Genomic DNA, 25,445 nt, shown 5'->3' with positions numbered 1-25,445 from the left:
GGAGAGGAGAGGAGAGGAGAGGAGAGGAGAATGAACAGAAGAGAAAGTGGTGACAAAACAATGGAAAATGGCAGATGAGCGATTAGGGAAGCTTCATGTTACTGTCATTCCAACTAGTCACTGTGACAGTAGTTAAAAGCAGCAAGCCAGCCTGCTATTCTGTTTAGTAAACCATGTGGAGCAAAGGCTCTTGAATTTTGCTGCAGAGCTGCCCAGCACTCTCCTGCAAAATGAGCATTAGGCCAACAGGCAGATGCATGAGAAAGCTTCATTTTTATAATGTAAAGAAAGTACCCCTTATTTGAACAGCAAGGTAATATGCAGCATTTTGTCACAGTCCTAGAAGATTAAAAGCTTTGTTGGAGGCAGCTGCCTCTCCTGAACAGCTTGGGACCAAAGTGATGCTCTTGCAAGTCTATAACCTGTGTAAGCTAAAGGTATAATTTCAGTCAATATGTCATAAAGTTGAAACCAATCCTGATAGGAAGATGGGGTGATTGGTTATACAGCATAACTGAAAGGAAGCTGTGTTCTCGAACTTATCTGGCTTGCTAATATTCCTCACTGAAGTGCCAGATCCATCCAAACCCTCTTAGATTTGGTGTAGAAAGCATACAATTGTATTTTCATAAAGACATTTTGTTCCACCCTTCAGACTTTTTATTTAGATCCAGCTTCTCATACTCTAACTGATCTTCTCATTGATCTTTCACTGAGCAGTTGTTCAGAAGCCACAGGGTGCCCAGGAGCGCTGGCTCCCAGCTCTTCATGCCAGGAGCTGGGGCAAAGGGTGCCATGGGCACCAGGCACCCTTCCTGGGGAAGCATTGCCTAGTGTGGCTGAGGACTACCAGGGTCTACATCTCATCAGAGATGGGTTATGGCAGGTGCCAGGAGAGCAGAGCTCAGGGACTTGCTTGGGTTCCCCCAACACCCACAAGCAATGAGTGTTGCTGCTCTGATATGTGTCTTGTACCGTGTTTGATAGAATCATCGTCAGTATTTGGGGAAGGACCTTTCTTGTTGCTTAAATCATGTTCTTCATCATTCTGTAGACATTTTGCTAGAGTTTCCCAAGAATGGAAGCTTTTTTTAAAAAAAATGCTTTGTTTTGAATTTCAGTAATTCCCTATGTTTTATTTTCTTCATAAGGGGATGTTTTAAAAATATATATTTGAGATATGTGGGTGGTTTATTTTTTTTATTTCTAGTCTGTTATATACAATGTGAATATGGTTGCATACATACACAAAAAGAACCTTTATGTCTATAAAATATAATACAAGATATTATAGTTTGTACTAAAAACTTAAGTGACTATAACATTTCAGTTCAAGAACACTGTTTAAACAGCACATTTCAACATGACTTTCATCTTTTTTTTTTTCCACAGTAAAATTTCAGGAAAATACACTAAAACATTTTGAATTGAGACAGAAAAGTATTTGCTCAACAGAAAGTGGTTTAATTAAGGTATCTAGCTAACTCTGTAGACAACCATATGTATGCATGGTTCAAACATGAAGTAACTAAGTAATACATTCTGGGCTTTACTTCCCACTTTATTGTTTGAATTATTACTGGAACAGGTTGTTATCTGTTGTAAATCGCTGTAACTTCTTTCGTTCTCATGCAGTAATGCCAATTTATATCAGATGAGAAGAGCTGAGCTGAGCCAGATTCTGCTCATCAAATTACGTGCAGCTTGCATTAGTTTAAAATCCATTGCATTCTTACAATGCTATTGAAACTTTGTATGGTTACCTTTATAAAAAATGTTCAGAAACATAGGTGTACAAAAGGCCCCCAAAAACTTGTTCACATCTGTTTTAGATAGGAAAAGGCAGAATTGTTTTCAGGATTATGGGAAATCCTTTGTTAGCATGTTAATCTTGTTAGTGAACAATCAAATCTGAGGTAACATCAAGAAAAACTTGGGGAATGTGCCTGAACTACCCTTCCAGTTAAGTTTCCCAGTTATTGGCCAGAAAATTTCTGGATTTTTCCTTGCACAGCAAACTGGGTGTCCTAGAAACAGATTTTGAGACCTAATGATCCATATTACTGTTTACTATTCCCAAGGAGATCTGGACTTGAAGTTTTTTTAAGCACTGAATTAAAAATATTTTACTAATCACCATAATTTTTTGCTATGTGCAATTTCCAAGTTACACTATAAATTAGTTGATGAAAGTATGCAATTGGCAAAGTTTAGTCAACTGATAAATTCATTTAATGACTGACTGATATCCAGGTAAATAACTGGAGCTAATTCAACATATAATCACAGTATATCTACAAAGCCTTACCCATATCATAGATGCTTTTAACACTTAAACTTTTTTACAAAATTTGCTTTCAAATAGCATGTAACCTAAGTGATACAGGGAAATTCAGAATAGTCAAGAGTTTTTTATCTGGGGTCTAATTGCATAGTATATTGCATTTGAAATTTAAAATTAAACATTTTAAAAGATGGTATGTTTAGAAAACTTTAGGACATAGTTTGAGAACAAGAGGCTGGTATATGCAACGTGAATAAAAAATCCTAATTTGGGTCTACAGCTGCTGATTGCACTAAAAATCAGTTTGAATAAATGCATCTCAGTTAAATATAAATATTGTTCAAAATGAACCTCAGCTTTCTAGAAGAAGTTGCTTAGTCATACAAAGACTATAAGATGTTGAGGACCTGACCTCAGAGGAGGCCCATGTGTAGTTTGCACTGGTTTGCACTGCTCTACGTGCTCCATAAGCACAAGGACTGAGTCTCAGCTCTGCGAACATGTATTATGGAGGAGCTCTTGTTCTCTCCTGTCCACAGCAGGAAAATGGAGCTCAGTTTAGTCTTAGGGATAAACCCCAACTAGAACAACAAATCCTAACTCTATAAATTATCAGGTGTTTATTTCAAACACTGAGCCTGCCCAAGTGGTCATAAGTGCTGGGAAAGAACAGATCTGAAATGAAATAACTCAGCCTAGTGTGTTTCTTGATGTAAGTCTACTCATGGCAAACTTTTCTATTCAGCCACTCCCCTAAACTCATCAAGATCTTTTATGTAATTTCCTAACACCTTCTGCATTATGCAAATTTTATAACATAACATACATGTCATCATTCATTAAAATCTGGAAGCCAGCAAAAGAAGCTATAGTGTTGGATGTTGGCATCAGGCAGGAGATCTGAGCTGCTTTGGGGTCATTATTTTCAGCTGCTTTTGAAAAACTGAAGATTTTTTCTTGAGGCCTCTGTTTGTCACTATTCTTCTCATCTTCTTGCTGGCTTTCTGCCTCAATGGTGCACTCTGGTTCTTCACATTCTAGCTTGGTTTGTACCACTGCATGATCAGTTTTGTCTAACCATTCCTAGGAAAATGAAAATGTTGATGTTGGCAGGGACTGAGTTATCAGTTGAAAGAAACCTGGCTGTACAGTCACTGATTTTCCTTTAGTAATGGCATCTTCCCAGGATAAGCCACAATGGAGAAGGTGAAAAGGAAGCAATATAGACAAGCAGGACATAAGATAGCAGGATGGAAGAAAGGCAGGATGGCAGGAAAGCAGACAGGATTCCACAAATGCATACAAACTCCTACTTATTATCGAGACCACATTAAAAACATCTTCATATTTAATCAGGGCCTTTAGAAAACCTTGGATGTGTAAAATACATGGTGTTCCCTCCCTGATAGACTCATGCATTCTTTGACCCAAGCCCTGACTTAATCTAAATTGAGACTGAGTTTACATGGAGATTTACACAACACAGCATTTCTGTATTAAAGCTTCAGTATTAATTTGCATTTATGTCTTTCTTCTTCAGTTTCAGTTTAAAGCTATCTTATATATAGAAAGTTTTCAGTTTGTGACTGAAACATTACTACTGCTCTTTGATATTGTCATTGGGTTTGAAAATGTAAATATTTGACCTGTCTCCACTGAGAGGAAACTTAGTTGCAATTATCATAAAGACAGCCCAATTAATACAGAAAAATATGTCACATATGTGATGTCATGGACTCAAGAAGCAGTAAGAAAACTAAAGCAAAAACTGTGATCTATTCCTTTGACAGCCATTTCATGTCTAAAAGTTTAGTGACCATATACCTCTGTGGCTAAGAGAGGATGCTTCCTGCCGTGACTGGTGTCTCCAAAGGCATGAGTGCCACCACTGGCTCAGTACTAAGTCTCACAGCACTTCACAAATATAAAGGGCAAGATCAGGTTGAAGCAAACTGCCCAAGCAGGAATGGATGCAAACACCACAATGGCATCTCACTGGATATTGTGCCTCTGGGCACCCTTAAATTCTTCTCCAGCAATTTCTCTGTCTCTTTCTATAGCAAGTGTCTTTTCACAGTGCCAAAGGAGCACTACACTGATTGTATGAGCTCTGGTATTTGCTCTGTGGATCCTCTTGGCAATTTTGCACGAGGGGAAGGGCTTTTCTCTTGGGTTGGAGAGTGCTTGTGGTAATGTCTATGCAGAGCAAGTATCAGTAGCTACTTTCAAATTATTCTCAACACTGTAGAGTTCACAGCCTTGCTAGGAAGGGAATGTTTACCTGGAAGTTCCCATTATGATCATTGAAGAGATCAGCAAATATGTATTTTGGATCTGGTATAGCAGGCATGACTAACTTTTGAAGCCTGCAAAGAGGAAAGAAAAATATAAATCGATGTTTTGTTACAGTATAGTCATTCATACAAAAATCTACTTCAGCACAGTTCTGTCGTCACAAATGTATTTTACATGACAGTACTCTAGGCTTGATTTCTTTTAAATGTGTTCTGAAGTAAAAAAGCAGTTATAAGAGTATGATAATGCCATCAGGCTAAGAGTGATTTTTCTGCTGGATTTTCAACCAAACCCATCCTAGTAAAATCTGGACTCTGAACAAACTTCCAGCTAGTCAGCAAGTGCCATTCTGCTCCATGCAGTAGTCAGAGCTTTAGAGTCCTCTAGACAGGCAAGATGGTGCAGCAACCAGCTGTACTGCCTGACTTAGTGAACACAAATGTAAACTTGAAACATAGAAGTATAGGAGAAAAAACTCAACGTATGATCTAAAAAGGTTATCCGAGACCCCTATACTTTCAGCTCATTTTCAGAAATACTGCATTTTTGGCTTTTTTTTCCACTGAAAAAGCCAAAACTGGGGGCCTTTGCAGGGTTTTTTGTTGTTGTTTGGTGGTTTGGGTTTTTTTAAATTGTAGATTCTAAACATGAACAGAGTCATTCAACTGCAAATCCAGATATTGATATAGTCTTATTAAAGATGAATGCACTCAAGCTTACTTCAGCCTACTGCAAACAGACATTGAGTCTGATGAAAGTTGCACAAAAGGATGCCAGTTCAGAAGAAATAACCAAAATAATTGGCTTCTCAGGATTTAACCAGATTTCTAAAAAAGAGAAGAAATTAAGTGGAAGAGACAGAATTTTATCCTGAAACATTGTCTTTTACTAGAATTGTTCTGGTTTTGAAAATTAAAGGCCTTGGTGTTTGGAAGGCCAGGACGCATTATCCCTCAAATAGTAATTAAGCTACTGACTTCTACATCTGTATGATGACTTCATTTATCAGATAAGAATTTTGAGTGCTAAGAGACTTGATTCTGAATGATAGCTCTATTTTCATGACATAGATATTTAGTAGTAACCAATAAAATTATATTTACCTCTGCCATTTGCACAGAAGAATCAAGAGGATAAGTTTCATTAGAAGTACTGACAGCAAACAGCTTAAAATAATTACTATGTTTGACTGAGGTTTTATATCATCATCACATGAATCTAGGAATAATCACAAAAAAAGTATGTGAAAAAATTATTTTTTGCTTTAACAGTAAATATTCCTAATCATGCTAGAACACTGACTTTTCTTTAAAAAATAAGGTTTTAAAAACAAATAAAACAAATTCAATTGTTCAATTGAAACTGAAAAGAAAAGCCATCCTTCCCAAACCTTGTAACAAAAGAAAACTGTGCTTTTATTTATCTAAATTGACTTGGTACAGGACAAAGGAGCGGGCTTAGAGGCAAAGAGTAGAGGCTTTATGAATGAATCAAGCATTTCTTCTCTTCTTCACATTGCATTGACAGTGATACAGCAACTTTGTGTTAAGATCTGTATTACATACACCTACTTACAATCACTAAAGCTTCAAGTGCAATTTTGCATGTAGACTAAATGTCTTATTTCCCAAGATAAAACAAACAAACAACCACTCCCCCATCCCAGCAAACAAAAAGCGAGCAAAACACAAGTGCTGATACCCAGAAAGTAACTAGTGGCAGGATATCATCTAACACACAGCTATATAAAGCTAAAGCATTTGTTCACTTTTTGGCATTCTCAGTGTTTTTTGTCCAGCTTTTGTAATGCCACCTCAAAACTCTGCCTCCTACTACTGACCTTCTGCTCTCCGTGTAAATACTATAAAAAGTAAACTGATTATTCATACAGGAGCAACTGTCCAGACTGTTCCACCTGCCTTCTTTGTTCAGCTTCAACAGAAAAGTTGTGATCCCCAAGTAAGGTATTCAGAGTCTATGAAATTTCTTGAGCACAGCTTTGTTCATGGCTTCCTCTGATGTCAGATTTGGAGTCAATAATAACTCATTAAAGTTCTGAAGTGAAGTGCTTGCCCCAGTGAAGGGGCTGTGCCAATGTCACTTCTGATCCAGGGGCACCCAAAGCGACTGAACCATCAGTCTGTCTCCTCTGTGCTTTCCATCCTTGCAGTTACCTGCTGGCAGCCTCTGGTCAAATGGTCCAGGTAGGGCTGTTGTGTGCTCACCTCCCAGAGGTGCACAGGGAGACATTGTCCTCTGTGTTTTCTTAAGGGCATTTTCCAGCCACACCAGAGGACATGCTTGCAGGCTCACAATTTGCATGGCGGAGGAGGCTTCCCTGGAGGTCAGCACTGTGGCTACTACTAGTGCACAGGCTACACATGTCTGTGCTCCAGGATTTCATCCCAGCTTTTTGTATACAGATTTTCTTCAGGTGAGCTAATAGCCCATTGCATTTTAGAGATCTGGGTACACTGGACATCTAGTTGTCTCATAGTTCTGATAAAGCCTAGTGGGTGGCATTTTGTGCTTAGCTGATACGATATGAATGTGCTGGGATGGTGTATAGTCTTTGCTTTACTACAGCAAATTTGGTTTTTGGTTTTGATAACCAGTAGAAATACTTTTTCCATCAAAGATGGTCAATCACACTCAGTTAAATGTGTCTGTCTGCTGGGAAGGCAGTGCTGATACTGACTTTTCTTCCATTTCATCTCTTTTCCCCCATCCTCCCTGTTTTGATCAATCCAGCACATATGAGCATCAGACTGCTATGACTTCTGGTCCTGTAGTTCAACTGGATGTACTTTCAAAACAAACTGTCTTAAAAAATGGGGCATCAAGGATTTTCTTAGGGTTCAGGTTTGATGTCTACATATCATATGTGGACATACACCCCCCCCGCCACATCACATCGCTGTCATTGGTGGACCCTAGACACTATTGTAACACAAATAATAAGGACACTCTTAACTTTGTTGATTATGGCATAAATTTATAGTGTTATGGACTATCAGGAACAAAGTAGACAGGAGTCAAACATGGGCAATCAGACATTCACATGAACTTCCTTTGATAACAGAAGATGGAGCACAACAGCACCATATTAATTTGCTGCATGTTCCCAACCTCTTTTGCAGTCACCCTTTCCCCATTTTTACTTAGAAAATATATGAATGTAGCACAGCTGTTACCTAATAATGTGCCATTCATCCAAAATGTTTCTGCTTCCCAGTCACTGCTGTAATTGACTACGTTGCAGTAGGGTACTAGCCTCTTCAGTCTGACCCGGAAAGAATAGCATTTCCTTGCATCAAAGCCTTGCTCTCCAACACTGCAACACTTAGAAGTTCTGGACTGAGAAGGAAGGCATATCATCGTTAATTCTGGTTTTCAAGACAGTGCTTCAGAATGCTACACTCAGTCATGGTCACAACTGGGACAAGGGATAGGCCAACCCAAAGCCTCAGAAGTGGATTTTAACTCTCTGAGTTTCAAGGAAATATGGTTCTTGACTGACTTTTCACTATTCATAGCCATTCCTCATTGTCTGATATTGAGTTGAAGGTCATAACAATCATTACATAGTGCACTATATTACAGTTGCATATTTACGATACGCAAAGACACTTCAGTCCACAAAATATTTACAAGTTATATTTGAGACTGGAAAGGTTTAAGTCAATGAAATAATATTTTGAAACACTTAACAGCTAACTTTAGAATAAATAAAAATCCTGTGTCATCTCTTTTCTTTCATTCTATTTCATGGTTTTTTCTCCCTTTTTCCTCTCTTCTTTTAACTCTACTCTGCTTTCTGCTTTTGTTTTCAAAATTCCTCTATTCTGAATGTATGACCTTTCCATTAGATTGTCCTCAGCTCTTTGGGTGGCAACTAGATATAACTCAAAAAGTAAATGATTTCTGGCATGGTAGGGATCCAGGATCCTAAAAATCTAACTGTTTTCTGCTACCAGCTATATTTGAAAATACAGGATGGGAGAACAATTTGAAAACAAGTCTATTTTACATTCTATGGATATGCTACTTCCAGCTCCTTCCAATGTTGATTAAAAATGTCATGTCCAACTCACTTGCCAGTCTTTGTCAAACTTGCTTTTATATTGAAGCTCAAGTCTCAAGCACTTCACAGCTCTCTCTGGTTTATTACAGCTTACAGTAACGGTGTCTTCTTTCCAGAAGAAGGTCACATTTTCTGGTCGATTGGGCTTTACTAAGAAGAGAAACAAATTGTGCTATAGTCTCTTAAAAAGAAGTACTTTGCAGTTAAAATTATTGTTATTGCTTCCTTGTCTCAATGTTTCTCTGAGTAGTAGGTGAAGAAGGTGGACTTTCTTCTTGGAGGACTCACTTTTGCATCTGACCTCCCTATTAAACATCAAAATGGAGCTTGACACCATGACACTGCTCACCATTTGAGGAGTCACATTCAAAGGTAGATACTATCTCATGTCAGGAACCTATTGTAAGTACTTAAGGAAGGACTCTAGTCTCCTCATACTCCCTGCAATCAAGAGAAAGAAAGAGTCTTCTTCATTGGAAAGGGACTGACAAATTCAGTACCATAAAACCTGCAAGACACACTTGTGCAGCTGCTGGAGGCTATATGGGATATGGTGGGGCATCTGCAAAAAGCACTGGATGCCTACCTGTAGACAACTGAATCTACCCCTCACTGTTTTCAGATGGTCTGAAGAGCATGCAATGGTTTGGTCTATGTAGCTGGTTAGTCTTCAGTAGTGGGAAATAAAGGGGTGAGAAGAGTGTTACCTGCTTTCTCAATCCTTCTAGTTGCCTTTTTGTATTATGAAAATTCTGCCTTCCTAATTTAAAGACTTAAGTCTGATCCTTGATATTTGTGCTTTGTTACCTACCCTTTTGAAATTCATTTTACTATCAGTGGGTGTTTAATAGCCAAAATTCGAGGATCCAGCTGCAGCTTTCCATAATTTACCAGATATTGGTAAAATTGTGAGATATAAAAGCATTCTCAAAGTTAGATGTGCCTTGACAGGTTTTTGTTTAATCCCTTTTGCTAAAACATTATTAATAAATGCTAATAATGCATTTGGATTTTTTTTTTTCAGATAATCCTGCATTGTATATTTTCTGTGTGATTTTTATTGGAAAAAATCCCTCCACTTTAAATGCTGTAACTATGTGCAGTTCCAGAAGATTTTGGTAAACTAATCTCACACTAGATGTGAAATATGTATTTGGAGGCAGGAGGGATTTAATAAAAACAGGAACATTGTCTCTCTACTAGTAGAAGGATGTCTCTTTACACTGTCAGATTATACCAGAGCCACTCAACTAATTTCTGTTGACATCTGATGATGGTTTTATGACAGCCTTTTTGATAAGAAGTAGTTTGCTGCCTCACATCCCATGGAAGATGGTAAAAGAATGGAAGGTTGAAAATATGAGCCAGATCACGCAGTCAGCACTAAAACAATAAACTATCAACTTTTACTCATTTTCCTGATATGAATACTGAGCAGGCCTGCACTAGACTAAGCACACCCATATATTTTAGTGTTTTCATTCTGATTTTGAAACTGTGTTTTGGGACAAATCTGACTGTCCCATGTAATGCCACTTAGCTGCAGCTGCACACAGGCCTGTGTAACTACTGATGACAGCAAGGGATGAAAATCAAGATGAAATAACTATAGTTTGGTTTTGGCACGGACACTGACAACGTTTTATACACCAATATAACTGATTTCTTCTCAAACTAAGGACAACTAGAGAATCAGTGAAGACACTGGGACTACCAAAGTAGTTGTGATTTTACATACTTACTATAAAAATCAGATTTAAGTCTTTTAGAAAAAAGCTCTTCACTTCCATTGCTGTTCCTGATAGAGATGGCAAGGGTGGGTCCTTCTGTCTTAAAAAGACATCCAGAATTATAATCTTGATCCAATAAATAGGTGGGACATGGCTTCCAAACTTTGTGCTTGCCTTCATCAAATCTATAAATGAAAAAAAAATTGGTGAATGGAACACTCTTACCAGTTAACACAAGTTAATTGCTTTGTGTTACTGTTCTTTTCTTTCTTTCTTTTTCAAATGCTTCCACCAAGGGAAGTCTGCGTATGGAATTTTTTGATGTGGCAAATCTCAGGTGGTGTGAGGGAATTCATTACTCAAATCTCATTGACTTTCCAGCTCTGGGTTTTGATTCAGTCTGAAATTATCAAGTTTCCTTCATGTTGTTGTTGTTTTTGTTTTCTAATAAGAGCATGACTTGCTCAAACAGATGTTTTCATGAACCTGTTTCCAAGATTGCACTGCTAAAATTTCTTTCACATATACCACCCAGAAAGAAAAGGGAAGATCAAGCGCTATAACTATCTTTAACCAAAACACTAAATCTCTGTTAGTCATTAATGACATCAGTTAACAAGGAAAATATACACACATATGTGGAAAAAACACTTTCAATAGTGTAATTAGCATTTAGCTCAACAGAAGAGGGACAAATCTTTCATATAATGACTGTTGTGACTGACTCTTCAGCAGGCTTATTGATTTGTACACTTCCGTAGCAGGTTGTGAATATAAACAGGTTTCATGCTGGATGATTAACAAATGTTAAAAGCATTTTCAGGTACACTTCACGGAAGACTCAAATGGACTTAGATATTTCAGCCTCCCAAAGTAAATCCTTTAAGAAAGGAAGAATAGGCATTGTCAATACTCACGTATAAGAAAATGACACATTCTTGCCGGGAAATAGTTCTCTTGCTGCCCATGTGATCTGCATCTTCTCATTATTGAAATTTATTATTGTGGTGCTGATGGCATCTTTCCAGCCTGCCCAGGACATTGACAGAGAATATGATTTCAGCAGTGAGTCTGAAAAGCATTCCTTGACATTGGTAGGCAATCAGTATTTCAAAGATATGTATGCAGTAGACTCAGATGGTCATAAAATAAGAAGACAGAAGAATATCTAAAACACAAGGAAACAGAGTAAAATAACCCAGAGAGGCTGAAATTAGAATTTCAAAATAGCAAAATGAAAGCATGCACAGCAACACCAGAGAGCACCCCATGGTCCCTGGGCCAAAAGGTATACACTGGTTCATGTGTATGCAATGCATAGGGCCTATATCTTGAGGCTGACTTTCCACCATAATACCTGCTAAGGTTTTCCTGTTAAGGAAAACTACTTGGGAACTAATGCCACATGGAGCCTGTGTGTAAACTGTCAAATGTTTACTGTAAGAAACAAGGGGCTAACACCACAGGTCAAGACCAGGTCAAGACCTATAGGAACCCAGAGCAGATCAGTGTAAGTAGGTGTACTGCATATTTGATCTATGTGGTTCTGGCCAATTCCACCTTACAGACAAGCAAGATCTTTTAATGTCCTCTGACTGCAAGCAGATATTATTTCCTCTCCTGACCTTCTCCTTGTTATAGCTCTTGCCTTGGACACGGGTATTTTAATTCTGTATCCATCAGGATTCCACAATCAGACACTGAAGATAAATCTGACATTGAAAAATTGAGAAATTAAGAAGGCAGAAGGATTAGAAATCCATCCTATATCAAGGAGAAGGACGAATTATTTATTTTGCATTCTATAAGATGTGAAATTATATTTACTTGAATGAACAAAGAGGAAGAAAATGTATCTTGAATATCAGCAAGAAACCACTTGAGGGTAGAATTTGCAGACTGCTGTCTCCAGACATTAAGTGTCTACTACTAAAAACTTTTGCTGGAATATTCCTCCCTAGCAGGAGAATAGAGGACTTTAGCTTTGATTGCTCTGGACTTCTGAAGGAGTTTAAAATGGAAAAATTTTCAAACATTTCTTATGAGCTTTTTACCACATACAGTGATCCTGAACGTTCATGGGAATCAGGCCTAACTATCCTCATGGTTGCTATCTTTTGATCTGTAATCACACTAAGAGTGTGAGAAAGGCACGTGGGTTCAAGTGAAGGTTTTGCCTGTTTTCGTGGCTATATCTCTGCGTCTAAGTGTTTCATGACTTCTGTAATTAGAGTTAGTCAAAACATTTTTATGTAGGTGTAATTGTGTTATAACATGTTGTTTTGTCAAAATCATTCAAGAGACAGTTATGACAGAAATCCAAGAGACACTGGGTAGATGTAGCTGCAGGTCCCTGCTGAGTGATTCATGGAACTCTGGTAAAAAAGATTCTGCTCTTACTCAAGAGAAGGACTTGAAACTAACTCCTCCATCTCCTAACTAATGCCTGCAGGTTTGTTCTGTATTGTTTTCTCAAACTGAAAATCTCATGTGTTTTTCTTAAGAATAGAGAAGTCCGTACTATTACACACTGAAGCAAAAACAGAACTTCAAGACCTCAAAAGCTATCATAAAATGGAATTTACCCAGCTGGTTCTACTTCTGTTACAGGAGACTACCTAGCTCTTGTTTCCTAACTCCTCAAGCCCTTTGTAATTGCCCTCAGCAGGTCTAAGAGATGATCTTATCTTTAACTAAAGCCAGTAAGAAATATGACAGCAGTGCCTAACAGTGGATTCTTGGTCTGCAATTGCACTAACACATTTTAATTTTTCTGGCCTAAATTCTAGCATGGTTGTACTCTACACTATATAGTGTTACACTTAGTGTAACTGAAATCCATATGACTACTTGGACTCAGATTTTCTATAAAGACAGTTAAACATATATTTAATGTATATTTGAGTGTCTAATTACATGTTTTCCATCTTTAAATAAAATTAGCATTATAAAAAATAATATAGATGTTAGTGAATGAAGAATACTGTACTGCCCTGAGATCATTTTTATGAGTATAGAATGAATCCTTTTAATTTCCTTTAGAAGCAACAAAATATGTACTTTCCATTTTTTGATAATTAGTCTGATTGCAGGTATTTTCTCTTTGAGAAAGAACTGCTAATGTCCATGCTTCAATTATGAAGATAAAACCAGGAAGAGTACTTGCTTTCTTAATCACAAATTTTCAAGGATAACTAATTTCAAAATTAATTTATGATGCTGTTTCTATGTGCACAATAGTTTGGCGCAATGACAGATGGCAAAATGCTGTTTGCAGGGCATGGTTTTGAATCAATTTTTAAGTCAAACAAGAATGAAATTCTTCAGTTTAATCTCAGAAGGTGGCTTAACATCTCTGCAGAGAGCTGTGCACAGACGTTTTCTGCACTTGACAAAAAGGCTATGTTCAAATAGGCTATGTGCTAAGCAGAGAGGCATGCAGTCTTTCCGGTAGGACATAACAAAGAGTGGATATCTTAGAGTCCTATTTCAGGCATAGCCAACTAACCCAGGCTGTGCCAGGACCCTTACCAGACAAAAGGTGGCAGCTCAAAACCCTCACTTGGACTTGGGCACCTGAGCAGCCCCATTGAAAAACATGTCGGTGATTTTTCCATTATTTGCAGGGTGGGCTCAACACCCAGCGCTTATCCCATTGCCCTCCGGCTGTGAGGTTGCAGCAGTTGGCCCACAACGTGAAAGATCTGCTTGCATTGATTTCTAGTTTTCAGCAAATAGAGCAGGTTGGGTTTATATATGAGATTGGTCTCAGGTTGCTCAGTACCATGGAGATGCTAGTATCTGAAGTCTGAAGGGAATTGTAAAGCAAAGAGGTATCTTTACTGGTGAAAAGTAGGTGCTTGCAGACACCAAATGATCAGTAAAGGTTTTGAGGGATCTTGTAGAATTTGCTATGAAAAGTGGCTCTAATCGCTCTGAGGTGTTCAGTCGATTTGGTCACAAGGGCTGTACAGGTACAGAAAAAAGGGAGGAAGAGGAAAAAGGGAGTTTATAACCTAAATAAGCAACACCATTCAAAGAAGAGAAGAAAGGAGAGGAAAAGCTTGTTTTAAATACCTCCAAGAGGAAAATACTGCAATGCTATGAGTTTTATCCCTCCAAGTTCAGAGTGGTAAAATAATATTGTACTACTTAGTCTTTCTGAACAAATTTTCTCTTACTGGACAGTATAAATAACTTTTTTTTAAAAAAAATATGTTTATAGATAAATTGGTGGAATTAACACAGATAGCACTGGTTCATTAATTGTGAGAGAGAACACATAGAATTTGCTCATGCAAATTTTTTGTATACACCTGAGAAAAACTATGGTGCCAATATTTAGATTGAATAGGTGATGTGTGCTTGGGAAGCTCCTTGAACCTGTGACTATGTATCCCACAACCCCGACCCTGCCAACAGAGAAATAAAAGTAAAGACTTTGGTAAAGTGGTAACCCACCCTTCCCTCTCCGTACAGGCCAACTGTTGAAATCCTTTTCCAGGGTGCCACATTCTCCCTCAATTCCAATGCAAAAAGGACACCAGCATCAAATCCCATAAAGTTCCTTTAATGGGGTGTTCGATCTCTTTGAACTCTCAGTGGGTGAGCCGAGGCATGTTTGGCCCTGGAGATGGATAATAAGGAAACCGGAGGGACTACATGGGATTTCCACACACTAAGGAGTGGACACTAAGTAAAACCTGGGGCTCTGATCTGACTGGCCTGTTAGAAGGCAACAAAAGTCACCAATTCATTCTGAACCTTGAACACTCATTATTCTCTATTTTTCAGTTGTATTATGATAGCCCTATACTACTTATTTGAGGCTGCAATTCAGAGATGCACACTAAATCTTGAGTTTGGCAATGCATATTTTTTTGGATGACAGAGAAGAATATCAGTTTGGCTCCAGTCCTGCAGTGATTTATCGATGGACTTAACTTTGCACACTCTGAGTAGTCCACTTCACTTCAGCAGGATTACTCAGAGTGCGTTAACTTAACAACACATATAAATCTTTCTAGAATCAGAAACTTTTTCTGCAAAAAACCTACATATTATGAATTGAAACTCTGGGATTTTAACATTTAAATATGAACTCCAGCAACTGCAGTTATTTATGTACTAAAATGGAAGGTAATACTTTATTAAATACTTTAAGAATAAATAGAACCATTTAATAGAAATAGAACAGAAATTGTAATAAACTATCTGGTGATATATACATACTCTTTCCTGTGCTCTAGTTTTTAAGAACTTCATAAGAAATCAGTCCTAACATAATTAACAAGCTATGTAGGACAGAAAAGGCTTTACCAATCTTATATTATTAAAGACTGTGTTTCTAGAGCTCTAGTCAGGACAATTTTCTACTGTGCTTTCTGATTTCATGAGTTTTGTAGCCTTTTTGAATGTGGTATGAGTTGTGTTTTGTGTAAATGTTCGGTAAACATTTGCATGCATCTTTTCAAATTCTAGCATGTATATGTTGCATAATTCACATTTCAACATGAAAAGATGCATAGCTTAAGTGACGTTTTTAAAGTTTGGGTTAAATTGACATCAAGTCCTCTGAGGATATGTACAGGTTATCTGAAATACGGTATTTCCTTCTGATGATCTTTCCTTTGCCTTTAACTGAAAAGGTGTTTAGTTTCCTTTTTTTTTTTTTTTAAGCACCTATACATCTGTACTTCTGGAGGCAGAATCATTCATATCTTTTGTTAATGGAAAGAGATAGAGAGAAAGAGAATACAGGGGACCGTTTCTCTCCCTTTCTTTATGATGCAATTTTTATGAATCCACCTGTAACACCATGGGTCATTCTCAGCTAACATGCCAGTTCTTCCACAGTAATTGTAATTACTTAAAGCATTCTTCTATTCATGATCCTAGTGGCACACAATAGACCAAAGTAACACATTTATCATTATTCTTTGTATTTTGATAATGGGTAGATGGAAAGATCAAAAACATTATGAATAGGCAGTCCCTGGGCTAAAGAGGGGTGGCAGCAACTTTCTGTCTGAGGACAGCCTGCTGGTCTAGCTAGGTATACAGTATGTTGCAGTGCTGTAGGACACATACCAGTGCCCTGGAGAATGAACTTCAGAGAGAATTATCCAAGTCTACGTCTTCGGTAAAACCAGATGGGGACTGGTAGGGTTCCACACAAGTCTTTAACCTCACAGGCACTGCTGGGCACCTAGCTTTTCTCAGAATATAGAAGTGTGGAAAATACCACTATGCTGTGTGGAGAAAGTACTTTTACAGGGGAAAAAAAAAGAAATTTCCTTGAGCAACAAATTATGCAAGACACAACCATGAGCAAGAATATGGGCAAGTACATTCCAACTCCAAGCCACTTTTCAAAGTTTATTACTGAGAAAAAATACTATTGAAGGGGAACATTGTAAAAAGGCTGAATGTCACGGAACAGATCGAAAAAGAGAAAGAGGAGAGACAGAATGTCAATCTGCAAAGATAACAGAATGGAACATGCATGTACTGGAACAGTTGCAACCTCATTGAAACATAACAAAGAAGAAAAACCACTTTTGATTTCCTCACACTGATGAAACCTGATAAGTAACCACATGTTGAACTTCCACATATTGCAGCACACTGTATAGAAACTACTGGAGAGCAAGACCCAGATCTAAGCCTACAGTCTTTAGTTACTCTTAATACTACCAATCTATGAGAACAGTTTCATTTCATTAATAGGAACACATGTAGGCGAAAGTGCAACTCCTTGCACACAACACTGCTGAACTGAATGCACAAGACAGAGACTGAATAGAGAACTTATTTTCAAAAAAAGGAACAAGACAGCAAGAGAGAGTTTTTTATAGACATTTTGAGGCAAGGCATAATCCTTATAGCACAATTCTTACAACCCATCAAACTGAGTGGTGGTTTTTTTGGAAGATCGCCAACCATTGCTGGGCATCACGACACTTTGCATCAAATAAACACCAGAACTGTAATTTTTAACTTTTGTTCCACAAAGTCATGCCATCGGTACAGCATGGCTATAGGTGCTTACCGCCTCAGGACAGGAAAGAGTCATGTCCCTTCACAGGAGAGCCAGTGATTCACAGGAGCAATTAACACTGGAGAATCAGGTGGTGCTGCATTGCCGAAAATGATACTTACCGTACGTACAGCAGAACAAAGAGCTGATTTATAGGTTGATAAGATGACAGCATAACTTTAAAGTATTTTTTTCGCCTTATAAAAAGAATGACAGGGAACTTGTGATAAATTAACAAGAGTGAAGATTAGATTATCGGTCTATGTGTTGGGCCTATGTTTGATTTCTGTAAGAATCCATTTATCTTTGGCAAGCTATAAGTAATGGCATTCCAGACAAAAACATGAAATAGAGATGTTCTTATATTTAGGTAGCCAAATAACCAGTCTTTAATGTCTCTATTAATATTGATGTTTAATAGTATTTTTACCTTGATAGTTTCTCAGGCACAAGATATTGCTGGATATTTTCCCATTGTGTTCATTCTTACAGAATACTAAGCCCTGAAGTCTTACCTGGAATCTGTTTTATCCATCTTTGTTCAATGTGAAGGCTAGCCTTTTTTGGATGCAGTCTACTCTGTTATAACCTATGCCTTAGACAGTAAGTAGTCCTGCTTAAAGAACAGACACAAGCTTACGAAGTTCTGCCTTGATTTTTAATTAGAAAACTTTCATAGAAATCTGTTATTATCATCATAATTAGTGGTTTTTTTAAACAATCCACTTTCGTGTCTGCTGGATAGAAGTTTCTGTTTGGTTGATTCTTTTCACCAAAAAACATACGCATTACTGTAACACATCAGGTAAAGTACGCACAGAGATATTGCTAACTAATATATCAATTTCTTAAATAAAAATCTGTGGATTTGAACTTACCAGGAGATTGTGACTGAGAAGCCACCAGGTTGCCCAGTGTGAAGATGACTGAACATGCTTGAAAGATGAGTCTCATGGTTGGAATGACACAACAGACTGTGAAAAGTTGAGTAATCGTAATCTCTGGACTTTACTATTTGATCACTTTATACCAGAGGCTGGAGGGAACTGGAGGAAATGACTACAGGAAATAAAAAATTGACATATCTGTAGCTATAAACGAATCAGAAGTGCAGGACTTCGGAATGCACACCTTCTTCATACTATGTTAAAGAAAATAAAATTAATTTCTCAGTATATGAGTATCTCTCTTGTCAGCACTTTGCTTTATCTTTTCACAGCTGTATCAATCAGAGGTGACTGTAGCCCTGATCCAAACAAGGACCAGGTAGCTGTGCATAGCTGCAGCCACATTATGTCATGGATGAAGACACTGACCTCAAAGTGCCCAGTGACCTGAGGGTAGGAGAGGTACAAACAGTCTGCCTCCCCCACTTACAAGTCAGGAGCTGTTCTACTAGGAGATGTTTATACTGCCACTCCACATGCCTGGTGCACCTCACCTGGCTTGAGCCACTTCTGTCCCCAGATTAGAGGCAGAAGTTGTGGGCCTTTTTGTGACAGAGAGACCTGAGCTGCTACGGGTAGGAAGGCTATTACACAAGAGGCAGCACTAGGATGAATTTCCTCCTGTGTAACCTGGACACGTATATGCTGCTATAACTTCCAAATATATCCATATAACATTATATATATATACACAATATACCTATACTTTATATCCATATACCTAAAATTATACAAAGAAAGTGGGAAATAGAACAGTGTTTTGCCTGAGATTAAACATATTTTAGAAAAAGCAGAATTTAAAATCTTATAATAATCACAATTATCATGTCTGAAGAAACCTGCAGATCTGTAGGTCTGCAGTAAATTTGGCTTAGAGTACATCCACATAGTAGTGCAACAAGCAGGAGCAGTGAAGCAGTGGGGTGAAGCAGTTGGTGCTAAGGACTCAAGAGCCACACAGTGTGCATGGGGACAGTGGGGAGTCTTCCCTAGACTAGCACCAGTCCAGCCCCATGGGCTGAATGCCTCTTAGTAGTCAGAGCCTGCTAAATGCCCTCCTGGAGCACATCTTCTGAGCTAGGCTCACCCAAGAGGAACCTAGAGCTCCACTGTGTGAACAAAAGCAGGGGGATGATTGGGAGATTCACTTCACAAGAACAGCCCTAATCTGAACTGACAAGTCAGTCTGGCCCTAGCCTTCTGCCCTTGTCCAGCAAGAGCTCAGGAAGACAGCCCTGAGTGACAAAGTTCTCTCTTCTCTGGGCTTGCTGGCTGCTCCCTTCACGTCCTGATAAAGGTTTACAGTTTGCTTTTCTAGGGACATATGAAACAGGCAAGCACACCGACTCCCTTCAAATCCAGTCTCTCCCTTCATTAAGCATCACACAAAATAATCTGCTCCATGAAATCAGCAGGTAAAAATATAAATGGTAGACCTCAATTCCTATCTCTGTTTCCTAGCTGGTCTCAAGCTTTTTCTGTGCTTGCATCAGAAAAAGTACAGGAACCTTCTTCTCATGCAGGGGCATGCTTGGGCAGATGAATGACTTAATCATGCTGCATGCAAAGTGGCCTGGGCACACACACCATACTGCCTTCTGGAGACCTCATCCCCTAGACCACTTTTTGCCTCCAGTTTTTCAAGTAGGGAGAGTGGAAGTTTGTCTGCCACACATGATACTAGGTAGGGAGCTGGATCATGGCTGGGAATATACCCAGAAGTGCTGCCATGATTTCTGTTTAGGTTTATTTTCATTCCTCTCAGAGCCTTCCCTAACATGTTCATTGTCCTTTTTAACCCAGCAGTACTGTTTGTCAGATGAGACCCTTATCAGCTTTGTCCCATCATCAAAGTCTCCAGTCAGGTGTTGTGATACCGGTTTTGATCTGGCTATTCACTTTTCTTGGGTTGGCTACTTTCACTGGCTTATCCATTGCATGTCCCAGGAAGACCTATTCAAATCTCAATGACTCTTGGAAATCCCAGCACGACTGTCTGACACACATACAGTACTCTGTTAACTGTCTAGTCCCTGCTTTGATCAAGTTCCTCCAGGGAGGCATTAATTCCTGGAACTAAAATAACAAGCAACCCAGAACTGAAATACTAAACTAGGTCGTAGGTGATAGTTAATGGAAAGCTGAAATTGCTCACGGTTTCCACAGTCAGCATTGTAGAAGCCAGTGAGATAAACAAATGAAGGCAGAGATCCAAAATTCTCTGGTTCCCCAAGACATGGCAACTCCCACATGTCCCCATTTGAGTTAAAAACACATTACCCTTCCAGAACATGGCTCTTGAGTGTGATGGAGCTGAATTTGTCCCTGACTGCTTTTTATACAGTAAAACACACTGGACTGCAGACCTCCTAAGACAGTTCATTCTTTGGGGGAAAGGGGTGTGGGTAGACAACACGCAAAGAAAAGGTATCTAAAATACCTTCTGGCTTATAATTTTTCTGATTTTGAGACACTACATCTAAAATAAGGTTTAATTCTCAAGTGACAACAGCACATTTTCACTGACCATTTCCTCCTACCAGGTATTTTGGTACCTTAAGTAATTGTCCCTCCCAACAGCCTCTACTTCCTTTTAAGGCGCTGAGGGCCTCTTGAAGTCAGCCAAAATTACTCCTTTTAATACTTTTGAAACCAAACCTAGGGCTGAGGTCCTGGGGAATAAAAAACCACAACAACTGGGTGAAATAAACTGCTTGCATAAAGCTGATGCATTGTTGAGCTATTTTTGACGCTGCTGAGAAAAACATCAGATTTGGCACTTGAGGGACATAGGGCCTGGGCACCTCCCACCTCCCGCCCATGCAGGCAGACACTGGCCCAACCACCTGCCTCAGGTTCTGCTTTCTGGAAGCCAGCTCTGATTACCTGGTTTGATTTTTTCAAATATGGATGATCCCAGTCCGTGAACTGAAAAGCTGCCTGCGAGCCATGGGTTCTTTTCTCCCCCAGCTCTTTTTCTGGCTGCCTGCACGAGTGTAATTGATTAACTTGCCCACATCCTCTGGGTCATCGCTCCCATGAGGACAAGGACAGAGCATTGTCACAATGTGCCCCATCTTCAGGGCTCACACACAGTGCAACGATGACATGTTTGGTCTGAGAAAACAAGATCCTAATATTGCAAATTCATGCAGGAACAGGGAAAGCAAAAGTGAGGGTGAGTTGAAAATTAGCAGCCCGGGCTTGTGATTTTGACCGCCAGTAGAGAAAACTCTTAACAAGATACCCAGAAGATGAGGACGATGCAAGTAAACCAAGTAAATCAAAAGCCCTTCTGACTTAATTTTGCACTTTGGATCAAACCTCACAAACAGCCCTTGGCCCTCTGCCAACTCCTCCACCCATGACAGCAGCTCTCAGAGGTGGCTTCACTTGCCAGCTGCAACCTCCAGCATCCTTACTGACTTTGATCAGCTTCCTTCCTCTCTCTTTATTCCCCTTCCTATTATTTCATCAGCTGTGTGAAATGGGTCTCCACGTAGTTCAGCAAAGCAAATTGTCTCAGTTTATTTTTTCCTTCACTTAGAATCTAAACAATCAATAGCCTGTGAGTAGCTTCCATTCAATGTTATTTACTTACTCATGGCCTTGGTAACAAACTCCACAAAAAGCCCTACAAAATAGCAGAGATTATCTCTTTTTTGCAGTGATGATCCCTTGTAATTTTTAGCATTAACAGGAATTGATTTCCATGTGCTTTGAGTGGGTGGGATAAAGGGAACAATGACCCATTTATAGAAAATAGTGAGTCCCATCACCCCATGACAAATCAGCTTAGTCAACTTGAGTCAGTGCAGGCTGTTGTTCTGACAGGAGAACCTGTTTCTCTTTTGTAATAGGCTGCAAACTGCATGTGTAGAGGCCTCTGCTATACTTTTTGGGCCCATCTTTCACCCATAGGCAAAGCTTAAGGAATTAATCCTCAAGGGTCCCTGGCATTCTTAAAGTTCATGCTCCTATGCAACCACTTAAAAAAGTGTCACTTGTTGGTCTTCCCTCATATCACCGTGGCTTGGCCTGTCCCAGCCTTCTTTATGAATGACAGGAAAGCAATGGGGGGAAAAAAGCAAGTGAAGATGGTAGGAGGTCTGCATGGATGAGCAAGGAGCTCCTATCTGAAATGAGACATGAAAAGGAAGTGTGCAAGAGGTGGAAGCAGGAGCAGGTGACCTAGCAGTATAAAGCTGCTTTTTGATTTTGTAGGGACAGGGTTAGAAAAGTCATGGCCAGCTTGAAGTTGAGTCTATTAAGAGATGTGAAGGGCAATAAGAAGGGATCTACAAGTACAGAAAAATTAAAATGAAGACTAAAGAAAACATGGTCCTGCTGCTGAATGAGGCAGGGGACTTGGTGACAAATGACACAGAAAATGCTGAGATACTCAATGCCTTCTTTGCTTCAGTGTTTACTAGCAAGACCAGTCTTCAGATATCCTAGGCCCCTGAGACCAGAAGGAAAGTCTGGAGCAAAGAAAACTCACCCTTAGCAGAGAAGGACCAGGTTAGCGAGCACTTTAACAAACTGGATGTACATTAATCCATTGGGCCTCACAGGATGCATCCACGAGTGCTGATGGAGCTGGCAGATGGGAGAGATTCCTGAGAACTGGAAGAAAGCAAACATCACTCCTATCTTCAAAAAGGGGAAGAGGGAGGATCGGGAAATTACAGGCTGATCAGCCTCACTGCAATCCCTGGGAATGTGATAGAGTAACTAAACCTGGAAACCACTTCCAAATACATGAAATCACGCTCAGCCAACCCGATAGCATTCTACCACAAGGCAACTATCTTGGTGGATGGCGGGAAAGCAGTGGATGCTGTTTACTTTGACTTTAGTAAGGCCTTTGACATTGTCTCCCACAACGTCCTCATAGACAAGCTGACAAAGTACAGGTTAGATAAGAGTTGAGGTGGGTTGAAATCTGGCTGAACTACCAGGCCCAAAGGGTTGTGATCCACAGCATGAAGTCCAGTTGGAGGCTAGGAACTAGTGGTGTACCCCAGGGGTTGATACTGTGGCCAATACAGATTAACATCTTCATTAATGACCTCGACGCTGGGACAAAGTGCACTCTCAGCAAATTCACAGATAATAAAACACTGGGAGGAGTGGCTGGTACACCAGAAGGTTGCACAGCCATTCAGTGGGACCTCAACAGGCTGGAGAGTTGGGCAGAGAGGAATGTCATGAAACTCAGCAAGAGGAAATGCAAAGTCCTCTATTTGCGGAGGTATAATGCTGGGGTCCAGTACATGTTGAGGGTTGACTGGCTGGAAAGCAGCTCTGCAGAAAAGGACCTTGGTGTCCCAATGAACAACAAGATGAACATGGGCCTGCAATGCACTGCAGCAGCAAAGGAGGTCAACAGCCTCTTGAGCTGCATTAGGCAAAGTGTTGCCAGCAAATCCAGGGAGGTAGGTCTTCTTCTCTGCTCACACCTGGTGAGACACATAGGAGTGCTGGGTCCTGTGCTGGGCTCCCCAGTACAAGAAAGATGCAGAGCAAGTCCAGTGCAGGGCCACAAAGATAATTAAGAGACTGGAGCACCTTTCATACAAGGAGAGGCTGACAGCTTGGAGAGGGCTTGGGGGGATCTTATCCATGTGTATAAATAGCTACAGGGAGTAAAGGCGATGGAGCCAGACTCTTCTCAGTGATACCCACTGACAGGACAAGAGGCAATGAACAGAAATTAAAAAAGATGAAATTCAATCTGAACACAAGAAAGCACTTTTTACTGTGAGGGGGGCTGAGCACCGGCACAGGTTGCCCAGGGAGGCTGCAGAGTCTCCACCTGTGGAGATATTCAAAACCCAACCATACACAGTCATGGGTAATTGGCTCTATTTGACCCTGCTTTAGCAGGGGGATTGGACTAAATGATTTTGAGAGGTGCCTTCCAGCCTCAGCCCTTCTGTGATGTTATGAAAACACAGGAAATGTCACACCACTTTGCATTTACACATCTGAAGTACTGGAGTTCTGGTACCTCCCTATCCCCCATTTCCCAAGGTTATGGTAGAATTAGAAAAGAGAAAGAAGAGCTGCAAAGTCAACCAGAGGCAGGGAGCAATATTTGTAAGAGGAAAAAATTGAGAGAATGGTGCTTTGCAACCTGGAGAAAAGATGAGTGAGTAGAGAATTGATAAAGGTCTAGAAGTCATGAATAATGAGATGGTAACTAAGGAGTGACTGCCTTTTCTCACAACATGGGACTTCCTGAAAAATGAAGTTATGAGGCAGCAAGATTAGAACAAACACCAAATAACATTATTTCTGAAAATATATCTTCAAACAGTGGAGTGTGCTCCATAGTGAGCAAGTTGCAGCTTGGCAACTGATAGTATATTTTTCGTAGGTCTTGGAATGCTGACACAGGCAACACCAGTAAGCATGAAATAAGAGTCAGTATACAGTGGGTGAAAGAGGAAAGAGACAGAAATATCACTTTGTGAACAAGAAATAGAAGCTGACATGATCAGAGGAGGTATGTTCCAGAACCTGAAATTTTAATCAGTATGGATAAGAAAGAGGAACAAATTGCACAAAGTGGGACCTAGTCATAGATTTTAATATCATATTATGACCAAGAGATCTGACTTCTTACGTAACAGTCAATTTTATCCCATAAATCCTGGACTGGCAATGCAGACATACTCAGTTTCTAAAACTCAGCAAACATTCACATATCTCTTTCTCTGGACAGATCTGCAAGTTACATCCAAGCAATGTATGTGGAGAGTCAAATTAAAATCTATCTTAAATTGGCAGGCTGATCTCTCTGTTGCAGGAATTTGCCCTGAAGTAGGAAAGTAAGGGTTGTTCTAGATGAAGCAATGATTAACTTGTGTGTATGTGTGCAAGAACATTGCCTTTCTAGCTTTAAAATGCAAATAAGCTTAATTACAGATCCCATACATGATTGCACTACAGAGTTTTATCACTAAAGAGGACTGAAAATTTCCTACTGCTTTGCACTTGTTTGCATGATATCATTACAATCTGCCCAACAATACTTACTTTCTGAACTTACTGGAAACTT

At 39.5% G+C, this 25,445-nt stretch overlaps 1 protein-coding gene across 1 annotated transcript; it reads right to left on the bottom strand.

The window, feature by feature from the left end:
• Positions 1 to 3,094: 3,094 nt before the first annotated feature.
• Positions 3,095 to 18,386, bottom strand: CRLF2 (cytokine receptor like factor 2). The gene is made up of 8 exons (XM_072853169.1): positions 18,311 to 18,386; positions 11,311 to 11,422; positions 10,406 to 10,578; positions 8,674 to 8,813; positions 7,774 to 7,936; positions 5,683 to 5,797; positions 4,566 to 4,650; positions 3,095 to 3,367 (listed from the first exon to the last, which is right to left on the bottom strand). Exons 1-8 carry the CDS (start codon positions 18,384 to 18,386, stop codon positions 3,095 to 3,097), a joined length of 1,137 nt encoding a protein of 378 aa, XP_072709270.1.
• Positions 18,387 to 25,445: the final 7,059 nt, after the last annotated feature.

This window comes from Ciconia boyciana, chromosome 1 (genome assembly GCF_034638445.1).
Source record: "Ciconia boyciana chromosome 1, ASM3463844v1, whole genome shotgun sequence".
NCBI lineage: Eukaryota > Metazoa > Chordata > Aves > Ciconiiformes > Ciconiidae > Ciconia > Ciconia boyciana.
This window is presented reverse-complemented; position numbering and strand designations above follow the sequence as displayed.

Coding starts and splice junctions, on each gene's coding strand:
- CRLF2 (XM_072853169.1), bottom strand. CDS start 18,386: ATGAGACTCATCTTTCAAGCATGTTCAGTCATCTTCACACTGGGCAAC. Junction 8,814..10,405: donor ACTTAAATCTGATTTTTATA/GTAAGTATGTAA, acceptor TTCTCTTCTTAG/TAAAGCCCAATCGACCAGAA. Junction 5,798..7,773: donor GATGAATGGCACATTATTAG/GTAACAGCTGTG, acceptor GATTATTCCTAG/ATTCATGTGATGATGATATA.